Source organism: Notothenia coriiceps, unplaced genomic scaffold, assembly GCF_000735185.1.
Source record: "Notothenia coriiceps isolate Sejong01 unplaced genomic scaffold, NC01 NC01_scaffold00017851, whole genome shotgun sequence".
Classification (NCBI taxonomy): Eukaryota; Metazoa; Chordata; class Actinopteri; order Perciformes; family Nototheniidae; genus Notothenia; species Notothenia coriiceps.
Genome location: NW_011350552.1, coordinates 221087 through 241043, shown reverse-complemented (window position 1 = coordinate 241043; position 19957 = coordinate 221087). Strand labels below are relative to the sequence as shown.

General features: G+C 40.8%; 1 protein-coding gene and 1 long non-coding RNA gene across 2 annotated transcripts in view; one reads left to right on the top strand and one right to left on the bottom strand.

Annotated features, from left to right (window-relative positions):
• LOC104950591 (ryanodine receptor 3-like) overlaps positions 1–16609 on the bottom strand; it is a 50617-nt gene extending 34008 nt beyond the window's left edge. Inside the window, exons 1-12 of the mRNA XM_010777124.1 lie at positions 16545–16609; positions 16163–16266; positions 15439–15522; positions 14980–15139; positions 13447–13594; positions 12981–13183; positions 12237–12411; positions 11693–11901; positions 11211–11410; positions 10735–10801; positions 10492–10652; positions 10211–10376 (exon numbers count right to left, since the gene is read on the bottom strand). Coding sequence (XP_010775426.1) covers positions 10211–10376; positions 10492–10652; positions 10735–10801; positions 11211–11410; positions 11693–11901; positions 12237–12411; positions 12981–13183; positions 13447–13594; positions 14980–15139; positions 15439–15522; positions 16163–16266; positions 16545–16553 — 1686 coding nt within the window. The 5' untranslated portion in view covers positions 16554–16609. The remainder of the gene's footprint in view (positions 1–10210; positions 10377–10491; positions 10653–10734; positions 10802–11210; positions 11411–11692; positions 11902–12236; positions 12412–12980; positions 13184–13446; positions 13595–14979; positions 15140–15438; positions 15523–16162; positions 16267–16544) is intronic.
• Positions 16610–17789: 1180 nt separating this feature from the next.
• On the top strand, positions 17790–19527 carry LOC104950584 (uncharacterized). Its single transcript, XR_798936.1, has 3 exons — positions 17790–17883; positions 18547–18640; positions 19485–19527. It is a non-coding gene; the product is annotated as an uncharacterized lncRNA (long non-coding RNA).
• Positions 19528–19957: the final 430 nt, after the last annotated feature.

Here is a 19957-nt window from a genome sequence, read left to right as displayed (position 1 = left end):
TCTTATGAATACCGGTTTGTTTTTTTTTGTACCACTCGCCACCCTCACCTACTCCTCCACAGCCGGAGTGACCGCTAAATTGTCGTCGAAGATGACTTCGGTCAGGGGTTGAGGCCCCGAGGCCGGCCCCTGAGGCCCACCGTCTTTATAAAAAATAAATTATTCGGTGAAAAGTAAACGGCATTTGTTTTGAGTTTGTCACGGCTCCGTTTTCGTGAATTTTCCCAACTGTTTGTTTTGTGTTTGTTGGTGTGTGTTTTGTTATTTTTGTTAAATGTTTTTGTAATTTTGTTGATTACCCAGGGGTACCCAGAAGTCAAAAACAGGAATCACCCTACTCCTCTAAAACGGAAATAGGTTCCAAGAGCACCTCCAAACACCCCACTCGTTAAGGATACTACATCCTCCCCTCGTAAAGGTATTATACGTGACTACTCACTATCTCCCACTAAAACACATCAGTTAGACTCACTCTGGCCCTCGGTCCCTTCAACAACGTCGGACGGTCATTTAGGTTTCGTCTTCTTCTGCTGTCACCTGCAGTTCGCCGAGTAAACGCATTAGAAGGGAGTCCCTTTTATGAGGCCACACTTGCGGCTAATACACGGGGACCCCATTATTCACGGGCCCGTGATTCATAGTTTCATTCGCACACTTGCGCCGAGAACAGAATTAACACGGGGGGCTACGGGTTTAAACTTTTATGACCACGGCCATCACCGAAAGAATGCCTTTCACACACCGAATCTTTCAGTGTATAGTATGGTCCATAAACACAGGAAAATAGTCTACTATGCGTCTTAAACCGGTCAGTAACAAAACGTTTGAAAGTTCACAAGTCCGACGTTCTTATGGAAAACATTTACACACTTTTTCTTCCTTTGTGAAAAGTTGCAATTTAACTTGTGACCAGTAGGACGTCTAAGTACTCTAAGTAGGGGCAAATTTATGACTTTGTTAGTTTAACGTGGTGTGGCTTGGAAAAAACCCACTGGTTGATAGTAAAAAACATACGCGAACGTAAGTTACAGAATGTCAACCTGTAGGGTAAACGAATGTGGGAGGATTAAATACGTTCAGGTTGTCGATATTAAATCATGGTGTGTGCTAGATAAGTCTGTAAAATTTATTTGTCTGTAATTGTTGCTGTTATGTCGAGTAAGGACATGTTGTGTATTTGTCGGAGTAGTCGGAGACCGATAGACATTCGTTACTTATCTTTTAATTATATCCCAGACTTATCTCCTACTAAAAAATTATCATTCATATAGGCTATTAGTTTTAGTGGCAGGTGTATTTATTTGCTTGTATAGACAGTTTACAGGGGCCTACAGATGGTGAAGGGTTTCAGATAACGTGTCTAAGGGTGAAAAAAAATCACATCACTTCATGTGTTCATGTTTGTAACCGTAAATTTCCTTTACGATTTTCCTGAAAGGCATGTTGGGAGATGTCTCCTACTATATCGTCCGTCGTCTCTAAGTCCTATAAATTATTTTTTTAAAAAATGTGACAACCGACATTTCAGACCTTCGTTTGCTGACTAATTACTTTCATATATGAAAACTGTTAAGGTATGCTACTTGTCTGGTAAAAAGGGTCGTAAGTTTTTGTTATTTGAAGATGGAGTGCGTGTGCGTGTGTGTGTGTGTGTGTGTGTGTGTGTGTGTGTGTGGTGGTGTAGTGTGTGTTGTGTGTGTGTGTTGTGTGTGTGTTTTTGTGTGTGTGTGTGTTGGTCGCCGAGTTACCAACACGTTATTCAAGAAGAAAACTATAATTAATTACCAACGATGAAGAGGAAAATTACGACAATGTATTGTAGGTTCATTAAGCGACTCATAATTGTTCATTGGGAATTTTACTTATTTATTGGACACCGACGTTTCAGACTTCGTTTGTTGACCAATTACCTTCATTTGGTGTAAACTTTTTAAGTTTTTTATACTCTGTAAAAGTTTGTGCGTAAGTTTTTGTCCACCTCTACACCTTCCGTGCGCAATTTTAGTTACACGGAGACTTACTTACTTTACTTGTTCGTCTTATTTTTCGTTGATAGTAGTCTAAGGGAGGTGTTTCCCCCACGAGAAATAGAAATCGACTTGCATAATGTACTACAATAGACATTATTTTCGTACTCTCTCCATTAACTCCCCTTTGGAGGACTCATAATTTGTTCATCGGATGAGTTATTTACTGTTACGAACATTTTAATTACATGTTTTGGTGGTTTGGTTTCATTGATTGATGTAAAGGTTATTGTCATAAAAATTAATTCATAAGGATAAATATTGTAATTATTGAAGATAAGATTGAGTTAACCGTTAAAATAAAGGAAAAAAATGAATTTTTTCAGGTATAAAATGATTATTTTTATAATTAAGATAACCGTACTTAGATACGGTGGAACACAGGCATAATGTTTTATATTTTTTCAATCGAGGTATAAATGTTACAACATTCATATAATCACCTATACTAAACCGTTGTAATATATTTTTTTTTATTACGTATTATTCACGAAAATAAAAACCATAAAATTTTTATGAACTGATCTCACTTTGTAAGTTACGTACACAAAAGGGAAGAGACGTGACACCATACTGATTAAAAGGAGACATGAAAGAGGTAGGTGACATGGGTGAACGAAACTACAGAAGGATTTGACTTCTTTTGTTGTTTCTTTGGGACGGAGGACGAGAGTAAGTTCGTCGCGGTACCTTAGTAGATCCGTATCTAAAAGGTCTCCTCTCTTCGCCAATTGCCTGTCATCACTCAACCTCTTCCACAAGATTGCGACTTCCAAACCGTGGCAAACTTCACTAGGTCTGAGCCTGTACGTGGAGCTTGCGACTTAGGACGCTCCTTCTCCTCCGACTTCCTCTTGACCCCCCCTGTGAAGTAGTAAAAACCAGTTTTCTCGTCCTGACTATACCGAACAAACGGAAAAGCCTTGCCTACCTTTGCGTCCCCTACACACCAATTCCTGCAGGGACCAAAAACTCAGAAACAAGACCCATTTGACTGGTCTTGAAACTACCAACAACGAACCAAACTTCGCGACACAACCTAACAGCAGCACCCCTTTGAACGAAAACTCAAAGTCCCCAAAACTCTGTAGGCCCCTTCTGAACCCTTCCTTACCCTTTGTTAGCATCTGACCAGTACTGTTTGGTGTCCTGAGGGTCGAACCTAAATTTCAGGAGGTCAAGGGAGAAATCAAACGGAAAACTAGAGAAGAACCAGTAATTCAAAACTGAGTCCAGTGCCTAAAAGGACGACTTCGAAGTAGTTAGACAAAAAAAGGGCAACAGTAGAAGTATGTTTCTATTACCGTGTTGACCACACAAAGATGTATTTTCGTCAAATACAGGGGGTGACAACATTTTCCGTGTTTGTAGAAAGGAAGTCTGTATAGTTATGACTGTATTAATTGACTTTTATTATGTCATTACTTTTACTAAGGACTATACGACTTAATTAAATGGCAATGACGGAAACTTTAATTTAATTTGGTTCACAAAGCAGGAGTTAATTTCGCAATTAGTTGTGAAAATAAACCACCTTTCCGAAAATAACATTATCTCTCAACCCTTAGAATTCTAATTCACAATAAAAGTACCTTAGCACTTTAGGTACGTTTCAGACCGTGTAGACTAGCTCTTTGTTGTCATAATTCTCTCGGACTTCCTTCTCTTGACATAAGGAACTATAACAGGAGTTTCGGGGACATTACGGTGAACCTTGTTTATTGGTATACTTGTGCTTTTGGTTAACCACCCTTGAAACCCTTAAAACGTCCCCGGTCTGTTAGTTTTCAGGAGTGACAATTCATTTTACACAATGTTGAATGGTCTCTACTGTGGCCAGAACATATCCTTCCGTTTTAACGTGTATTTTACTATCATTCATCCAAGGTGACACTGTAGCGTTACATAGGTCACTAATTATCATGTCCTGCAGAAACTTAAGACTTTACTTTTTTTTTCCATATAATATACTTACGGTTTAGTTTTTGAAATTTGGGGAGCTTAATAGACTAAAATCCCCTTAACCTGTGAGTTTATACCACGTACTTATTCCAAATTCCTTTACTAGAACCTAGCTTTTTAAGATCATTGCTATGTCGTGTAATGGTAGGACCCTTTGTCGTCAGTTCTGGAATCTTTTTTACTAGCATTGAACCTTTTCCGGCGGGTACGTTAATACTATTAGGGGGGTTGTTTAGGTTTGGGTTTTCATGCTTGTGATAATAAATTAATAACGTGATAAAAATATCTTTGTTGACACACATTATACTATACCCATCAACGCAATTTCGAGTTAGAATGGACCATAATGTAAGAGACACAGAGAGCAGACCAAATAAAGCAGGACCACTTGAGACGTTCCACTGGGACATTACTTTTATCAAACCAAATCTAACAAAAGTTACTATGTACATCTCGTCCCCACGGGTCATGCATCTAGCGCTAGCTGGGCCAGCTAGCGTTTCCATCACCACCCCATCTAGCGTACCGTAAAAAATTCGCATGTATGTGTCGATCTTCATGTTTCGATGCAATTCGATATTCTTGATGTCTTTACTGAAGTGCAGGTGGTGGCGATTCGATTTCCGCGATTACAAACCCGTTTTCATCTTGGAGGTCTTTTTCGCTAGGGACGCTAGCGTCTAAATGGCGTATTAGGTGGTTTTTACCGCGTCTAAAAATATTTTCAGGCGATAAATAAGTTTTTCCGGGCAAATTAGTGGCGTAAAAGGTTGAAACCACCTTTTACGCCACCTAATTTGCCGGAAAACTATTTATACGCCTGAAAATTTTTAGACGCGTAAAACCGACTATACGCCATTTAAGACGGCTAGCGTCCTAGCGCAAAAAAGACCTCCAAAGATGCAATTATCGGGTTGTATCGGCGGAAATCGAATCGCCACACTGCACTTCAGGTACAAGACATCAAGAAATATCGAATTTGCATTCGAAACATGAAGATCGTACAACAATACATGCGAATTTTTTTACGGTACGCTAAGATGGGTGTGATGGAAACGCTAGCTGGGCCAGCTTAGCGCTAGGATGCATAACCCGTGGGGACGAGATGTACATAGTAACTTTTTGTTAGATTTGGTTTGATAAAGTAATGTCCCAGTGGACGTCTCAAGTGGTCTCGCTTTATTTGGTCTGGCTTCTGTGTCTCCTACATGTATGGTCCATTCTATAACTCGAAATTGCGTTGAGGGTATAGTATAATGTGTGCAACAAGATATTTTATCACGTTATAGATTTATTATACAAGACATAGAAAAACCCAAACCTAACAACCCCCCTAATAGTATTAACGTACCGGCGAAAAGGTTTCATAGCAGTAAAAAGAGATTCAAACAGACGACAAAGGTTACCATTACAGACATAGTCAATGATCTTAAAAAGCTAGGTTCTAGTAAAGAATTTGAATAAAGTACGTGTATAAACTCACAGGTTAAGGGGGATTTGTCTATTAGCTCCCAAATTCAAAAACTAAACCGAGTATATTATATGGAAAAATTAAAAAGGTAAAGTCTTAAGTTCTGCAGGACATGAGATAAGTACTAGTAACGACAGTGTCAACAGGATGATGATAAGTAAATACACGTTATAAACGGAGGATATTGTTCTGGCCACAGAGAGACCATTCAACATTGTGATAAAATAATTTGTCCTCCTGAAAACTAACAGACGGGGAGTTTTAGGGGGGATTTCAAGGGTGGTTTAACAAAAGACAGTATACCAATAAACAAGGTCACGTAATGTCCCCGAAACGTGCGCGGGTCTAATGCTAATAATGCTAAGGCCACAAATACAATGGCGGCTTCACAAAACTTTTCAAAGTTTTACGGGGCGTGGTTTGCAATTCGCACAGCCAATCAGAACTGGGGTACTTTCCCCCCCCCAGGATAGTACCACCTCTCAGCAGGCACTAAAAATGGGGGTAAAAGTTCCCGGCACTAAGTAGCCTACTCTTTTTGGTGTGAACGCAACATAAAGGGTACCAATGGAACTAAAGGGGAAAAGTACGGGGGAAATGTACTCCGGTGTGAACGCGGCTAATGTAATACATTTTAAAATGGCTACTGCACTGTAAAAACGGTGACTTTAAAAAATGGTGGCAACAAAGTGACAATAAATATAATTAAATAGATTTGAATCACAACAATTTGATTAGAAAGTACTGAATAAATTGAGTTTATAAAACATAATTATAATAAGTAAATGTGTGGAATTTATTCATTTTGATTGAGTTTTTATTAACCAATTATTTGAACAAACCACCAAGCATATAACTTACAGCAGGTATATTTATTTGTGCAGAATCTAACAACAACAACAAAATGTTCGCCAACATTTAAAAAATGTTAGAAAGAAAACAAAAAAAGGAAATCCTATAAAAGTCCCCAGAGCAGTCAGGACTTGAATGCCTTCCACCATAATAATAATAATAATAATAATAATAATACATTTAAGTTTTAAATGTATTATGCACTTTTCCTGGTGCTCAAAGACGCTTTACATAACATCAGAAACAGAAGCAGTACAAAGAATGTAGGCCTACTATATGCCCCCTTCTGGCACACAACACTAACGCAGGTTTTAGGCCAATAGGTCCAGTCATTGTTTGACATGTTTAATGTGGAAATGTTACCCACAACAGATTCAGTTGTAACATCTGTTACTGCAAGAAGGACCGACTCACCATTGAAGGCGCCGCAAGGAAGGCCCGGATAGGCCCAGATCCAATCTGGATATGTATTTGTATTGGTGTAAATCCTGGCCAATGAAAAGCCTGGAATATCAGATCTGTGGGCGGGGTTGAACTTTGACTTTTGTTTGTTTTTTAAAGTTGAAAATGTTTGTTTGCTCGCTGCTGCGAAATGTTTGCAGCCGTAGAAGATCAACAATAAACCGGTGTAATTAAACATATGATGGAACTACGGGAGAAATGTACGGATCAGTGAGGAGTTAGCACCCTTAAATGAAGATACAAGTGAAGTTTAATCACGGATAAGCTTGAGTTTAAAATATGAAATCACTCAAGCTTCCATTTAGGCCTATACTTCGTGTAGAGTGGAGCCTGTGGAGAGACTGTTTCTGGGGTTAAAAGGCCCCGGCAATGTCCTTAAATTAACTTTAACTCTGCTGTCTTTGGCACATTAAATCATCTTCATTATCATCGCCAAACTTTATGCACCGACCTTGATGTAAAACGACTTACATGGTAAGAAATACTCTTTTATACCCGCAGTGGCTGCATTATGACAAACAGATTACATCATGAATACTTTCGCAGTATGTAGTAGTGTTTGGTTGCGGTGGTTTACTTATTTACTATCAGGTAGACTCACCCCTGCCTGTATTGTGTTTAATGTTGTAATGAACTGCTTTAATAGCCTTTTGATTTGTTGATTCAAGGAAATAATTATGTTTCTTACGCAGGGCCGCCCCTCCCTACAGGCCGATCACGCAGACTGCCAGAGGGCCTCGCGGAGTGGGCCTCAGCTTGCGGAGGGAGCGCAAAGCCGGCGCACCAACAGTGTAAGCGCGCCACAGTTTCGTGAGGATTTAAAATAGGCTAAAGGCTTTCAATCAGAAATATTTGTATATGTCCCGCAACGGGGTGGTACAAGTGGGGAGAATGGACTTGCATCATTACAAAAATAACTAACGTTTTTAATAGTAAAATAACACAATAAGTAAAGAAATAAACAATAAATAGCCTAATGGTAAAAAAAAGAAAAGCTATATTTTTGTTTCCAAAAAAATGGACCGTATAGAATTTGAATTAAGGCGGTAGCTGGTATGCCAATTGTAAATAAACTGAGATGGACAAATAAATAGCAGGAGGGGATATTAATGTTGAACAACGTTTACATCCTGCCCATATGCACTCAGGTCAGGGTCGGCTCCAGAACAAATCGAATGGGGGGGCAATCATTTACCACGGGGGGGCACACACATGCTGTAAAGTCTCTTGTCTCTCACACACACAGCACTGCACGCTTCATTAAGCCAAGTCTCTCTCACACACACACACACACACACACACACACACACACACACACACACACACACACACACACACACACACACACACACACACACACACACCTGAAAGTGTCTTATGTAGCACCCTCTGTTGTTGTTAACTATTTCCGCCAGCGGGTCATATTGACCCCACCCCTTTTCACATAAACATGACGTGTTGCTATAGCAACGCATTTTGTCTACTGCGGTTCCCACTACTGACTGTAGTGAATGAGTGCGCCCCCGCTCACCGGAGACTGCTCGCGCTGCGCTCCGCAGCAAACAGCTGTGGGGCGATTTGAAAGTACGTTATGCTGGCCGGGGTGTCTAAATAATGCTTCCGAGCCAGCGGGCCATTTATAATGTCGAGCCCTGTTCATATGAACAGCTGAGACTCCACAGATCAGGTCAGAGGGCCTGGCGATCCACTAGCAAAACAAACATCCAGTAGGCTATTAACCTTACTGTTTTTACTAACAGTAACCAACTAATAATTTTCATAAAGTGCATATTTATTCCAAACTCACAATATATATATCCTTCCAGTAATAAAACGTAATGCACAATGCAATGGTACACAGTATCCAAAGTCTTTAGGCACTGGTTAGAGGCATTCATGTAAAGCAGATCGCCAGAATCCAATACTGGTAAAAACGTTACAACAGAGATCAATGTTTCCTGTCTGAAAAGGAGAAACCTAATTTTAAAAAGCAACATTTTCCAGTGTGTGACTTGAAAGATAAGTTCGATAAAATAATAGAAAACGCTAAGATATTTGTATGAGTGACGCCTATTCAAATGTCAATTGTCCAGTCCCTTGAACCAACAGGGCCCCGTGGGAAGTAGGGGGTTGCTTAGGGGGTTGGCTGCAAGGCACCCCCTGGTGGAGGACAGGGGATCTGGCACTTCCACAATACCATAAAAAAAAAAAACCCGAAAACATTTTTCCAGCCTTGATGTAACTAACATTGCATAATTAAGTAAAGATAAACAGCCCTTTCACCCCCGGTTACATTTCCATTTTGCCCTGTAACTGTCGATGGCCCGCTGTAAGTGATGAAAGTGGAGGATGTTTGCTAGCAGGCGCCCCCGCAGGCCAAAAGTGGAGAGAGATAGAAGAGGGATAGCCGCGGGTAGGCGCTGGGGGCCGGGGGGATGTTGTTGCTTGCCTGCTGGCGCAACGGAATATAAGTAAAGCTGTTTCTACAATAATTGTGGCAGGAGAGTCTGTCCCTGTCAGACCTGGAGGACCCCCTCAGTGAGGTAAAAGGATATGAGGTTTAGCATTAGTCACTTTAGTCTAAGTTCAGTTCTCAGTGGGTCTGCAAACACGTTTTGAATCCCCACCCCCATTTATTAAACAAATATTGTGCCAAGGCAGCCACGCTTTATAAATATTCGAAGGAAAAAAAAACCCCAGGTTTGAAATCATTCCAANTGGACTCTGCAGGAGGACCACACCCAGCGGGTGAGGGGCGGCAATATTCACTCTGTAGTATCTGGCGAATATGCTCGGGGATGCCCATGTGGCCGCGGCACATATGCCGCGGCCACATGGGCATCCCCGAGCATATTCGCCAGATACTACAGAGTGAATATTGCCGCCCCTCACCCGCTGGGTGTGGTCCTCCTGCAGAGTCCACCTAGGCTATCCCTATAGGGTAGGTACTCAGACTTCCTTGTGACTCTGTTGATATAGGTCATCCAGTGCTAAGCACCGCCTCTGGCGGTCAGTAAGGATGAAATAGAACGGTAGTTACGTACGTAACTACGGTTCTATGAATCCTGGATGACCGCCAGAGTTCTTGGTCACTCGGAATCTCTTGTTCCCGCGAGAAGATTCCATAGGACTGAACTCGTTGACAACACCAGAGCTTATGCCTTCCGGGGTCATACGAGGTCACACGTGACTTTGTTGATATAAATATTCGACATGCGCATGCGCGAGACTGAAGATATTCAGTGCTAAGCACCGCCTCTGGCGGTCATCCAGGATTCATAGAACCGTAGTTACATAGGTAACTATCGTTTGAATGCATGTTTTTCACTTGAAACAGAGTTTTTCTACAAAAAATCGGAATACTATCGTTTGAATGCATGTTTTTCACTTGAAACAGAGTTTTTCTACAAAAAATCGGAATACTTCTTCCACATACCTGGTAGGAGGTGGTTATCTCCTTGCCGTTGACGGTGAACGTCACCAGGCCGGTGGCAAGGTCGATGAGACAGCCAATCTCCAGGTCCACGTTGCTGCGACTGGAGGCGTGGGCAGCGTTGGTCACATCTCCACACCAAATGATGTAGCAGTTACTCCTCTTCACACTATGAGAGTAAGAATATCTGTCATTGAAGTTATCTTGAGACACAGTTCAGTTTTAATTAAAAAGGTAGCAGTTAAAAGTAAAGAATAAGTTGGTTTCTTAAAAAACACTCTCACCTTTCATGAACTCGTCCTCGCTCGTCACCCAGGGTTACAGTGACGGATCGATTTTTACTGAGGTTGAAGTTGTTGCTATAGTAATGGTAGTCGGGTGTAACCCATCCAACCCACACAACGGCAGGGTCCTGTCCAGCGAAGACCCTCACTGAGTGGTAGTACTGTGTTGAAAAGCAAGTGTTAGCCAATGGTGTAGTTGTTAAATAAATAAGTTATATTAGGTTAAAATAAGTTATTGAATACCATAGTGATGCTGCTGTAGTCCACTCGTCTGCTTTCATCACTGTGCCGCACAGACCTCAGAGGATATCTGTCAGAAAACACATTAGACAAGGGATTAACAAACAAGCTGACGGATATTTAGTCTTCATTTTCAAATTAGCTAAGTGATGTGCAAAATACAGTTCAAACTAATGATTACTTTCATTGTCAATTATTTTCTTGAACATTTGATTAAATGTCTATGAAATGTCAGAAAAATGTCGATTAGTGCTTCCCTGATTATATTTATGGCCTCAAATGATTAATTTAATTACAGTTCTAAACCATTTAAAGATTTTTGATAAAAACAAACATCTTTAACCGCACTACTATCTCTTAAGATATCCGCTTGTTGTCATGATTATCAATAATCTACAAAGTGGATCAGCAAATAACAATGGTAGGTATGATGTTTGGAGGTTTGCTGTGTGATGTAGATTATTGATTGTTTTGAGTACCTGTGTTTGAGTTTAAGAGTGTCATCCTCATGGATCCCGTTCATGTCAACAACAGGACTGGTTTTGAAGATGGAGTGGAACTCTACAGGCATGCTGAGGCGGCAAAACACCATGTCAGCGTTGCTGTTCTGGGTGCCGAATGTCTTGTGGGTGACTTTAAGACACGGGGGGCTGTCGATGGTGCCGTCAATCCTGGTCACCTGCAAACAGTTACAGTGATCAAGATATACATTTACATCAAATGAAAAGACACAAACACAAACTTTTTGGAGAACTCATTCTATATTCTCTGCACATCTTTACAATATAAAACTAAACAAAAATATGAATTAAACTCTGTGCATTTCTGATGAAAAAAAAAAAAGTATAATTAAAAATAATAATAATATTAATAAGAAATCCCGCAAACTGAAAAATGACCTTTGTCTTAATTTGACGACAAGTGTTGTGATTTTGATCAATACATATGCTTTTGGTCTTACTGCTATGTGGTTGTGGTCCTTCGGCACATTGACAAAAGTAGGCAGACGCTTGCTGAACCACATGGTGACCTCTCGGTTCATGTTGACCGCGAAGGGTTCGAATCCCTCCTGAAGGCCGCACATGGTGTAGTACTTGAAGGTGCTGGCATCTTTCCCCAGATTTATGCGGCCCACCTGAGCCAGGCTGAGGCTGCACACTGGAATAAACCCTGAAGGAGAGCCAGAGGAGGTAAAGTAAAGGAGGGAGAGAATAAATAGCCTCTAAGAACACCCACAGCAGGAGGGGAGGGAAAATCAATCCAGCTTTTGCAAAAAGGCAATTTACAAGTGTCACATTAAATAAGGGTGATTTTGTTACAGGGAGCCACTTATTTTTCACTTATTTCCCCAGCATGGTCATTGTAGGTTAATGCTTCTTGCTCTGCATGTGAAAGCTTTATTAAAAGATGATTGGCCAACAACTCCTTATCAGTCTGACACTCCCTGACCTTCTTTAACTGGCCTATGTTACCACGCACATCTTATCCTCATGTAAACTTCTTACCATCCTCAGTTTCAAAGTCAGTGAAGCAGAGTTCAGAGCCCTTGCTCGTGATGAGGATCTCTCCGTTCAGGGTGAAGATCATGGACTTGTCCTCCATGTTGATCATGCAGCCCACGATGTCCCCAGCATGCCAGCAGCGGCCGAACAGACGGCTGCCCATGTTCAGGCAGTGACCCTATAGACAGACAATATACAAAGGTAACATAAGCAGCAAATCCTAGCAGATGTGTTGCAAGAAAGGTCAATCTAAGGTCCTTTATTTTCAAGCATATCTTGTATTTTTCCTGTTATCTTTGAGAGAAAGATATCTTGCATTAATCTGTACAATATGATAATAAAATAAAACATGGACAGAAAGTAATTGCTAACTATTTCAAAAATCATTCAAGTAATTAACCTTGTAGTATTTAAGTAATTAAAATTGCATTTATGGAGATTTTCTCACTTTAATTCGCTTTATATCTCAATAAAGTGACTATATTTTGGTTTAAGATTGACATACAAGACATTCTAAATCATCACCTTGGACTTTAAGTAACTGGGATGGATAATTTACAAATAATAATTAAAGAAAATAATATGCAAGTTGATTGAAACAACATCACATTTGAGTTGCAGCACAAATAAAAATCCAATAACCATAAAAAAAACAAATCGGGATTGAATCCCTCTGACTTAAAAATATCTATGTCTGTGGAGTCGTTGAGTGTTAAGTGCTTGATTAAGGATGGGCTAACAGCTTACCCTGTACCCATCAAAGACGAAAGCGAGCTCATCCGTGCCGATCTCCACATCTGGCTTACATCCAGGCCTGGCCCAGCCCACTCTCATGTCTCCTCCAGTCACGGCCTCAAATTCAAAGTACCACTTCCCGGTCCTCACTGCGTACGTCCTCTCCACTCTGAAGAAGCGCACCTTGTCGATGCTCAGCCGCTCAACCACTTGTCCTATGGATGGAGGAAGAAAGAGCCACGGTGTTAGGATTTAGATTGCTGCTTCAAAACCAGCAGATCTCGAATACTAACGGAATCATTATTGCAAGAGTCTAGCATTAGTCAAAATAAAAGGAATTGGGAGGCACATGTCCTTATCGGGACTGGAAGACCACACAAATGTAAGGACAAACTTTGTAACAAGGCATTCTATAATTAACTGTATAATTTGAATGTCTGTGCATTTAGATAGGCATACGTCCATGAGTCAAACTAACCGCCTTCCTGGTCCGAGGGCTCGATGTTGTAACCGTAGCCAATCAGAGTGCGGATAGCCTCTCGCAGGCTGTCCCTGTTCGACTTCTTGGTACGCTCGTCCAGCAGCACGTAGGGAACCAGGCGAGGGTTACGCTTACTCTTCAGATCCTGCAGAGACGAGAAGATGTGATGCACCCACTTGCAGGCAAAGCATTCTCAAAAATACCAGGTTATCTCATCAAGTGTACTGTAGGCCAGCTGTACGGCCAAATCACTCCCTTTGATTATGGTAATTGTTCATTTATTGCGCAACTGCTGTCCACCATTTGCTCTGTGGGCCATGGTGCAACCACTGAAGAATCCTATTGATACTAATTAAGTAGTTTTGCAGAGCTTCATTTGAAATCTTTTGCTGGTTTTGCAAATCACAAGCTGTGTGTTGGGTCAAGCATAACAACTTTTCCGATACCACATGTCGGCCTAATTAAAGTCTTTGTGGCATTTTTCCAAAGTGCTAGTCAGTTAACCGGTCTCATCTTATCAACTTTGACACTTGAATTACAAACTTCTAAAGGAAATTGGACCAAAATCCGGTTAAAAGTGGATGCCAAAGTATGTATTTGAACGAATCTTAGCTGCTTATAATGGTTCAAATGGCAGAGCAGGGACAAATGGAAAAATGGGCAGTTTAGACTAACATTATGCGTCATCTAAATTATACATCAGCTGCTTTCTCTGTATCACTAAGTGATTTCACTTGACTCCTCTCTATCCAGACTCTCACTTTCATTTATAGTCTAGCAATCATACAGAAAGACTCTTTTTCCACACTATTAGCAAAGTAAGGCAAAATGAATGAGTCATCATTCACTTTAATGTGGGAAGATTGATAACACTTTGCAATATACATCAAATCATTGTTCAATACACAATATAAATCTACGTTTCATAGTAAATGAAAAGCAAACACACTACAAAGACTATACCGTTTTTTACTTCAAATCTCAAACCAACAAACTGACCACAGAAACAAGATGAATTTCACATGGATGACACATTCTACATTACATCATGAAAGAAAAAGGCAGTGGAAAATTCATTATTTCAGGAGAGAGTTTTGATCCAATTTCATGGCAGTGGTACCAAAATACACTAAAGAGCTTATAATCAGTCGCCGTATTCAGTTCTGCACTTTGCTAGATGAGAAGAGGCTGCACTGAGTGTTTTCTGTACAATATGTTCTGTGACTTGTTACCCCTTCCTGCAGAACATCTTGCTATGAATTGAATAATGACACATATCCAGGAAATGTCCGACTGAATAAGCCGCCTGACGTGTGGAAGGAAGAGACTGTATAGGAGGTGAACAAATGAACCATGAGGGAGGAACAGAACATATAAAAAAAAACAGCAGTAAAGCGAGACACAGAGTTAAAAATATGACAATGACTCTTTTTCGTTATATAAATAAGGGTATTAAATAAGCATCTCAGGTGCTTATTAAGGTAAGATAATTTTTCTTACCAAAATAATAGTTTATTTTATTTCCCGTACCTGCTGAATGCCATAAGTCCAGCCCTGTTTGATGCGGTCCTTGGCCCACACATTGTGTGCGTTCTCTGCCAGTTTGTCCACCAGCAGCTCCTGACCTGGAGTCAGTTTTATATCAGACAGGTCCAGAGGAGACGGCTTATAACCATTGGACATCATGAAGCTAGAAGAAAAAAGACAATAAAAAATGTTATGGAAGTAATAAAAGGGTAAATCCACCAGGACTATTTACCCACATGTATAGCCTGATATCAATCTTTACATGCAGTTTATTAAACCGATATGTTTCTTCTGGGTTTACCATGAAAACTTTTACTGCCATGTTGTATTTGCCATATTGTATTTCCTGTCTATTATTACATGATACAATCACAATGTGTAATAACAGCGACAAGATACATTTAAAGAAGGAAATGGTGTTTTGATGGATTTTGTACAACAAATATAAGCATGCGCAATTACTTTTTGGGGAGTTTTATCTTTTTGAGGGAGCTCTCAGCATTTGGATTGACCTGAACTACCCGACAGCCCAACGCCAGCAGGGTCCTGTAGGGAGAAACAGAAAGTGATGGAACCAATGAGGCTGCAGATAGTGTTTAATCCTCACTGTGATAGTTATTACTTCTGATTTGACAATTTGTGAAGTTCCAAAAGTAGCGATTGAAGAGTTGGGAGTGTTCAAATGGAGCAGTGATAGGTTAAATTGTGCGTGTCCTAATCTGTCAGCAGGAAAAGGGCCGGGGAATACCCAGAGGAATGCACTGGGTGTCGTGTGCTTTTGATATATTTTCTTCACACCTTGCAAAAGGACAGAGTGACAGTAAAAATGAGTTTGGTGTCACTCAGGAAGGCATCAGTGTCCCCCAGATGTGTCTGGGATAATATGAAAGTACATATACCAATTTTTTTTAAAGATTCTAAATATATTATTGTCAATTGACTTATATATTGGTCCTAATTTTATTGTTTATCATATTGATTGCCCTTATTTGTCATGTTTGAAATGCTTCTTATGAATGACAAAGATGTTAAAAACTACCTAAAGAAAATCTTTATTGTTATTTAATATTTTTTTGTAATAAATCTGTCTTTTTCTTTTTTTGACTCCGTCCCACAGCCCCTTTTTATTTTTCTCCTCAAAAACAAAAGGACCGTGAAGAAAACTGATCCATAATACTCGACATACTTCAGTGTTTCTGTCGACATCTGCAGATTGTAGTTCTTTTCCGTTTCTGGCAGCTTGGAGAAATCCACAAGGCACGGATGCTGCCGCTTATTATCATCCCTTATCTGTGAGAAAAGTGAACAGTCACAGATATCATATTTCAACTTCTCTTTGTTGCCTACAACTTTGGTCCACAGTCTACGCACTCTATTTGTACAGCATGTAGGAAAGTTTACTGAATATATTCATATGAAATGCACACCCTTGTAAGTCAGTGTCATTGTGAACCAACAAGGAGAGGAGTGCTACTGGTGATAAGACAGTCTACTCTAGTGAACATGAAAGAGAGTTATGAGGAGGAACAAGGGAGCATGTTTTCTTGGGGGAGAGAGAAAAGGTGTACCACTGGCATATCAAGCGAGAGGTGCGAAGCCTCTCTTGAGGCTGCACCGAATGCCAAATAATCCCTTTGGCAATGCTGCTCAGCGGAGGTGGCATGGCAATTGCGGATGTTTACCAAGAAAACATGCAGGGCAGCGTACAGATATGCAGCTGTGCGTGTGGGTCCAATGAACACCAGCCAGCTCTTTTGTGAATAGTACAAGAACTCTGTGGGTAATCTGTTCTCTGGCAGCTCTTCATTTTACAGAATTACATCTACGGAACAAACAACACATTAAAAAAAAGAAGTATTTTTAAACAAGAAGCGCTACATAACAAGCTGCACTTTGCTTATTATCTCTGCTGTAATGTAGGACGTGGTAGTCTAATGAATGTAAATGGATGACAACAACAGAGCACAGATTAAGCTGTACCACACAATCAAAATCACTGTACATATATCACTATATGCATTATGGTTTTGTCTAAACGCGGGAGGCGTGTGGTGCGGTGGGTTGTGCGTTGGTGTTCGGATCAGGGGGTCACAGGTTCAAACCGCACTGCACTCAGCATGTCGTTGTGTCCCTGAGACACTTCACCCCACATTGCTCCTGTTGGGATTGTCCACAGTATTGAGTATGTAAGTCGCTTTGGATAAAAACGTCTAACAAGTAACATGTANTACGTACACTACACTACTATACTAAGCATTTACACACACACACACACACACACACACACACACACACACACACACACACACACACACACACACACACACACACACACACACACACACACACACACACACACACACACACAGACAGCATCCCAGATGGTATGAATCCCCAAACACTCAAGGCATATGTCTGTCATGTTTTATGCTTCCCTTAACGCTCGATGATAAACTGGAGTTTTTATCTGGATCAATGATTACAGAGAGTTTCAAACTTTAGCTGAACCCTGCGTCAATATCAACATTACATTTAATGTCAAACCCAGTGTCAATCTCCCTTACATTTAGTTTATAACCCACAACTGTTTTGGGTTATCCAATAGAGATTTATCTTAACAGATGTTTTTTGTTGTTGGTATTATTGTACAAAACAATTGATTATGTAGAACAGAGAAGTAAAACCAGGCAAGTAAAAATGAAAACTTCCTTCCATCTTTCCCAACAGACTGTCTTTGACAGTTTGACACATGTCCCTTCAACAGCGTTGATGTAGGCAAATATCTAATTGATTCTTCTTTCCTGCAGCACTTATCCATCTCCAACGGCAACATCCAGGTGGATGCTTCCTTCATGCAAACCCTCTGGAACGTCCATCCCATCTGCTCCGGCAGCAACATAGAAGAAGGTAGAGACTTCACACTGAACCCCAGCTTTCATAAGTTGTCACTACTTTCTCTATGATTCTGTTGTGATTTATGATGATATACCTTGAACATATGGAAGGAAAATATACACTTACAGTAACAAAAAAAGCAGGTGTAGGCTGTCAGATTAATGTCAATTGTATATCTAAAGATGGGGTGCTAAGAAGCATCTCGTTAGAGATAGTCGGAAAATAGATAATGTAGAGATTTGGCTTTGACCATATTCCTTGTTGTTGAAGAACTCCATTTTATGTTAGAATGACAAATGTTTTCCATAACCGCATCTGCTTGGATTGCTTTATTGAAAAGTACGCTAAAATGCAAAATTGCGCTTTGTAATCTGCTGTTGTGCTTGAGATGCAAGGTCTTTCTAGATTGCATGTATGAGATGACAAGCAATCTAAGTGCAGGCAAAATCAGGAACAAAAATGTCCGTAGTGTCTCTTTATCTAATTAGTTCAGCAACACACTTACTTGGTTTCTGTAGCTAAAAGCAGCTACAGAGACCATTCAACTATTAAAATATTCAGCTTTTTCTGCATTTTCAGCGAAATTCATCCACAAATATGCACAGTTTACAGCATTCGCACGCATTTTCATCAGGAAATGCATTTTCTAGTTATCTTTCCTTTCTCATGCATTAGGCTACCTACTGGGTGGTCATGTGATGCGGTTGTTCCATGGACATGACGAGGTGGTGGCCATCCCAGGATCAGACCAGAGTGAAGAGCAGCAGAGGTGGGAAAGCGTTGACCCGACTGAATTACACCGCATCATTAGGGGTCACCATTAAGTGATGGCAAAGCAGTTATGTGGCACAAGAGAAGTTAAATGACCGGGAGTTACCCATAGCCCCTCAGCTGCCACCTCGCTTGATAAAAACGCCTCTGACCAGCGTGACACTAAGGCTCTCCGGGGAGCCAAAATGGCTGCTGAGTTATTTTTATCTACAGTATAGCGGTTTGGTGCCAACATAGATAAGGTGGGGCGCAGAAAAAATGGCACGTTGGGCTCAAAGTGGGTCAAAACAGCGTCAAGGTTCATTCACACTCAGCCAGGTGCCAGGAGAAGTGTGTGTTTTCATGGGCACAAACACACACATGGTTTCTATTTTTAGAACAGAGCGAGGTAAACGCGGAGGCGGGATCTGACATAATTTTCCCACTTTGGCTTGTCTCCTACTGTTGTCCTTGAAATTCAGCAAAGGGAGCAAGCTGTTTTGAGGTCTTACACATTTCTGGGGTAGATCAAACACACTCCAAGCTGTCAGCGGGGGGGTGATGAGCGATTTATTTTATCTTTGGGCCCAGTCACCCGTATCTCTGATAGACAGTGTAGCTGTGAGTTATCAGGGCGCACACGTCTCTGTTTGAAGGATGTGATGCTGCGGTGGGCAGAGTAAATACAGCCAGTGTGTATGTGTACATAACACATCCTTCCAGTGAATATCAGCGTGACGAATGAGGGTAAAAACAAGGTGCTGCTAAGCCAGTATGAATGACCTTGACAGTTTAATTGGTGGCTAGACATTTTATTGCATCCACAGACAGACAACCCACTCATGCTTGTCTGGCATCCCCAGGATAGTCAACTATGAGACGGGTAAAGCCGGAGCCAAGGCCAGATCCTTGTGGAGGCTGGAGCCGCTCCGAATCAGGTGGGTAGTGTTCCTCGCATGATCTGTTATCTATTTCCTTGCTTCCTCTTTCTCTGTATCTATTTTATTTCCTCCATCCCACCTGTTCCTTTGTATTTCCTCTTTCTCATTTTTTCTTTCTACATCCCTTTGTCCTTTTCTCCATCTCCCCACCTATGATTTAATGCTGCACTGTGGCCTCTGTCTCTTTATTCTTCTGTCTCCCTCTTTCTTTCTCTTCCTTTCTTTCTCTCCCTTTTCTCTGTCAAGTCTTTGATCCGGGCTATTTTACAGCCTCCCAGGGATGCAGCCTTTTCCTTTTCAAATTCTGTGTCAAATATGATATCTGTCACATTTACCCTGGTTTGTTTGCACTCCCTGAACAGAAACAAAGTGCATAATTACAGAAATGTTTTCAG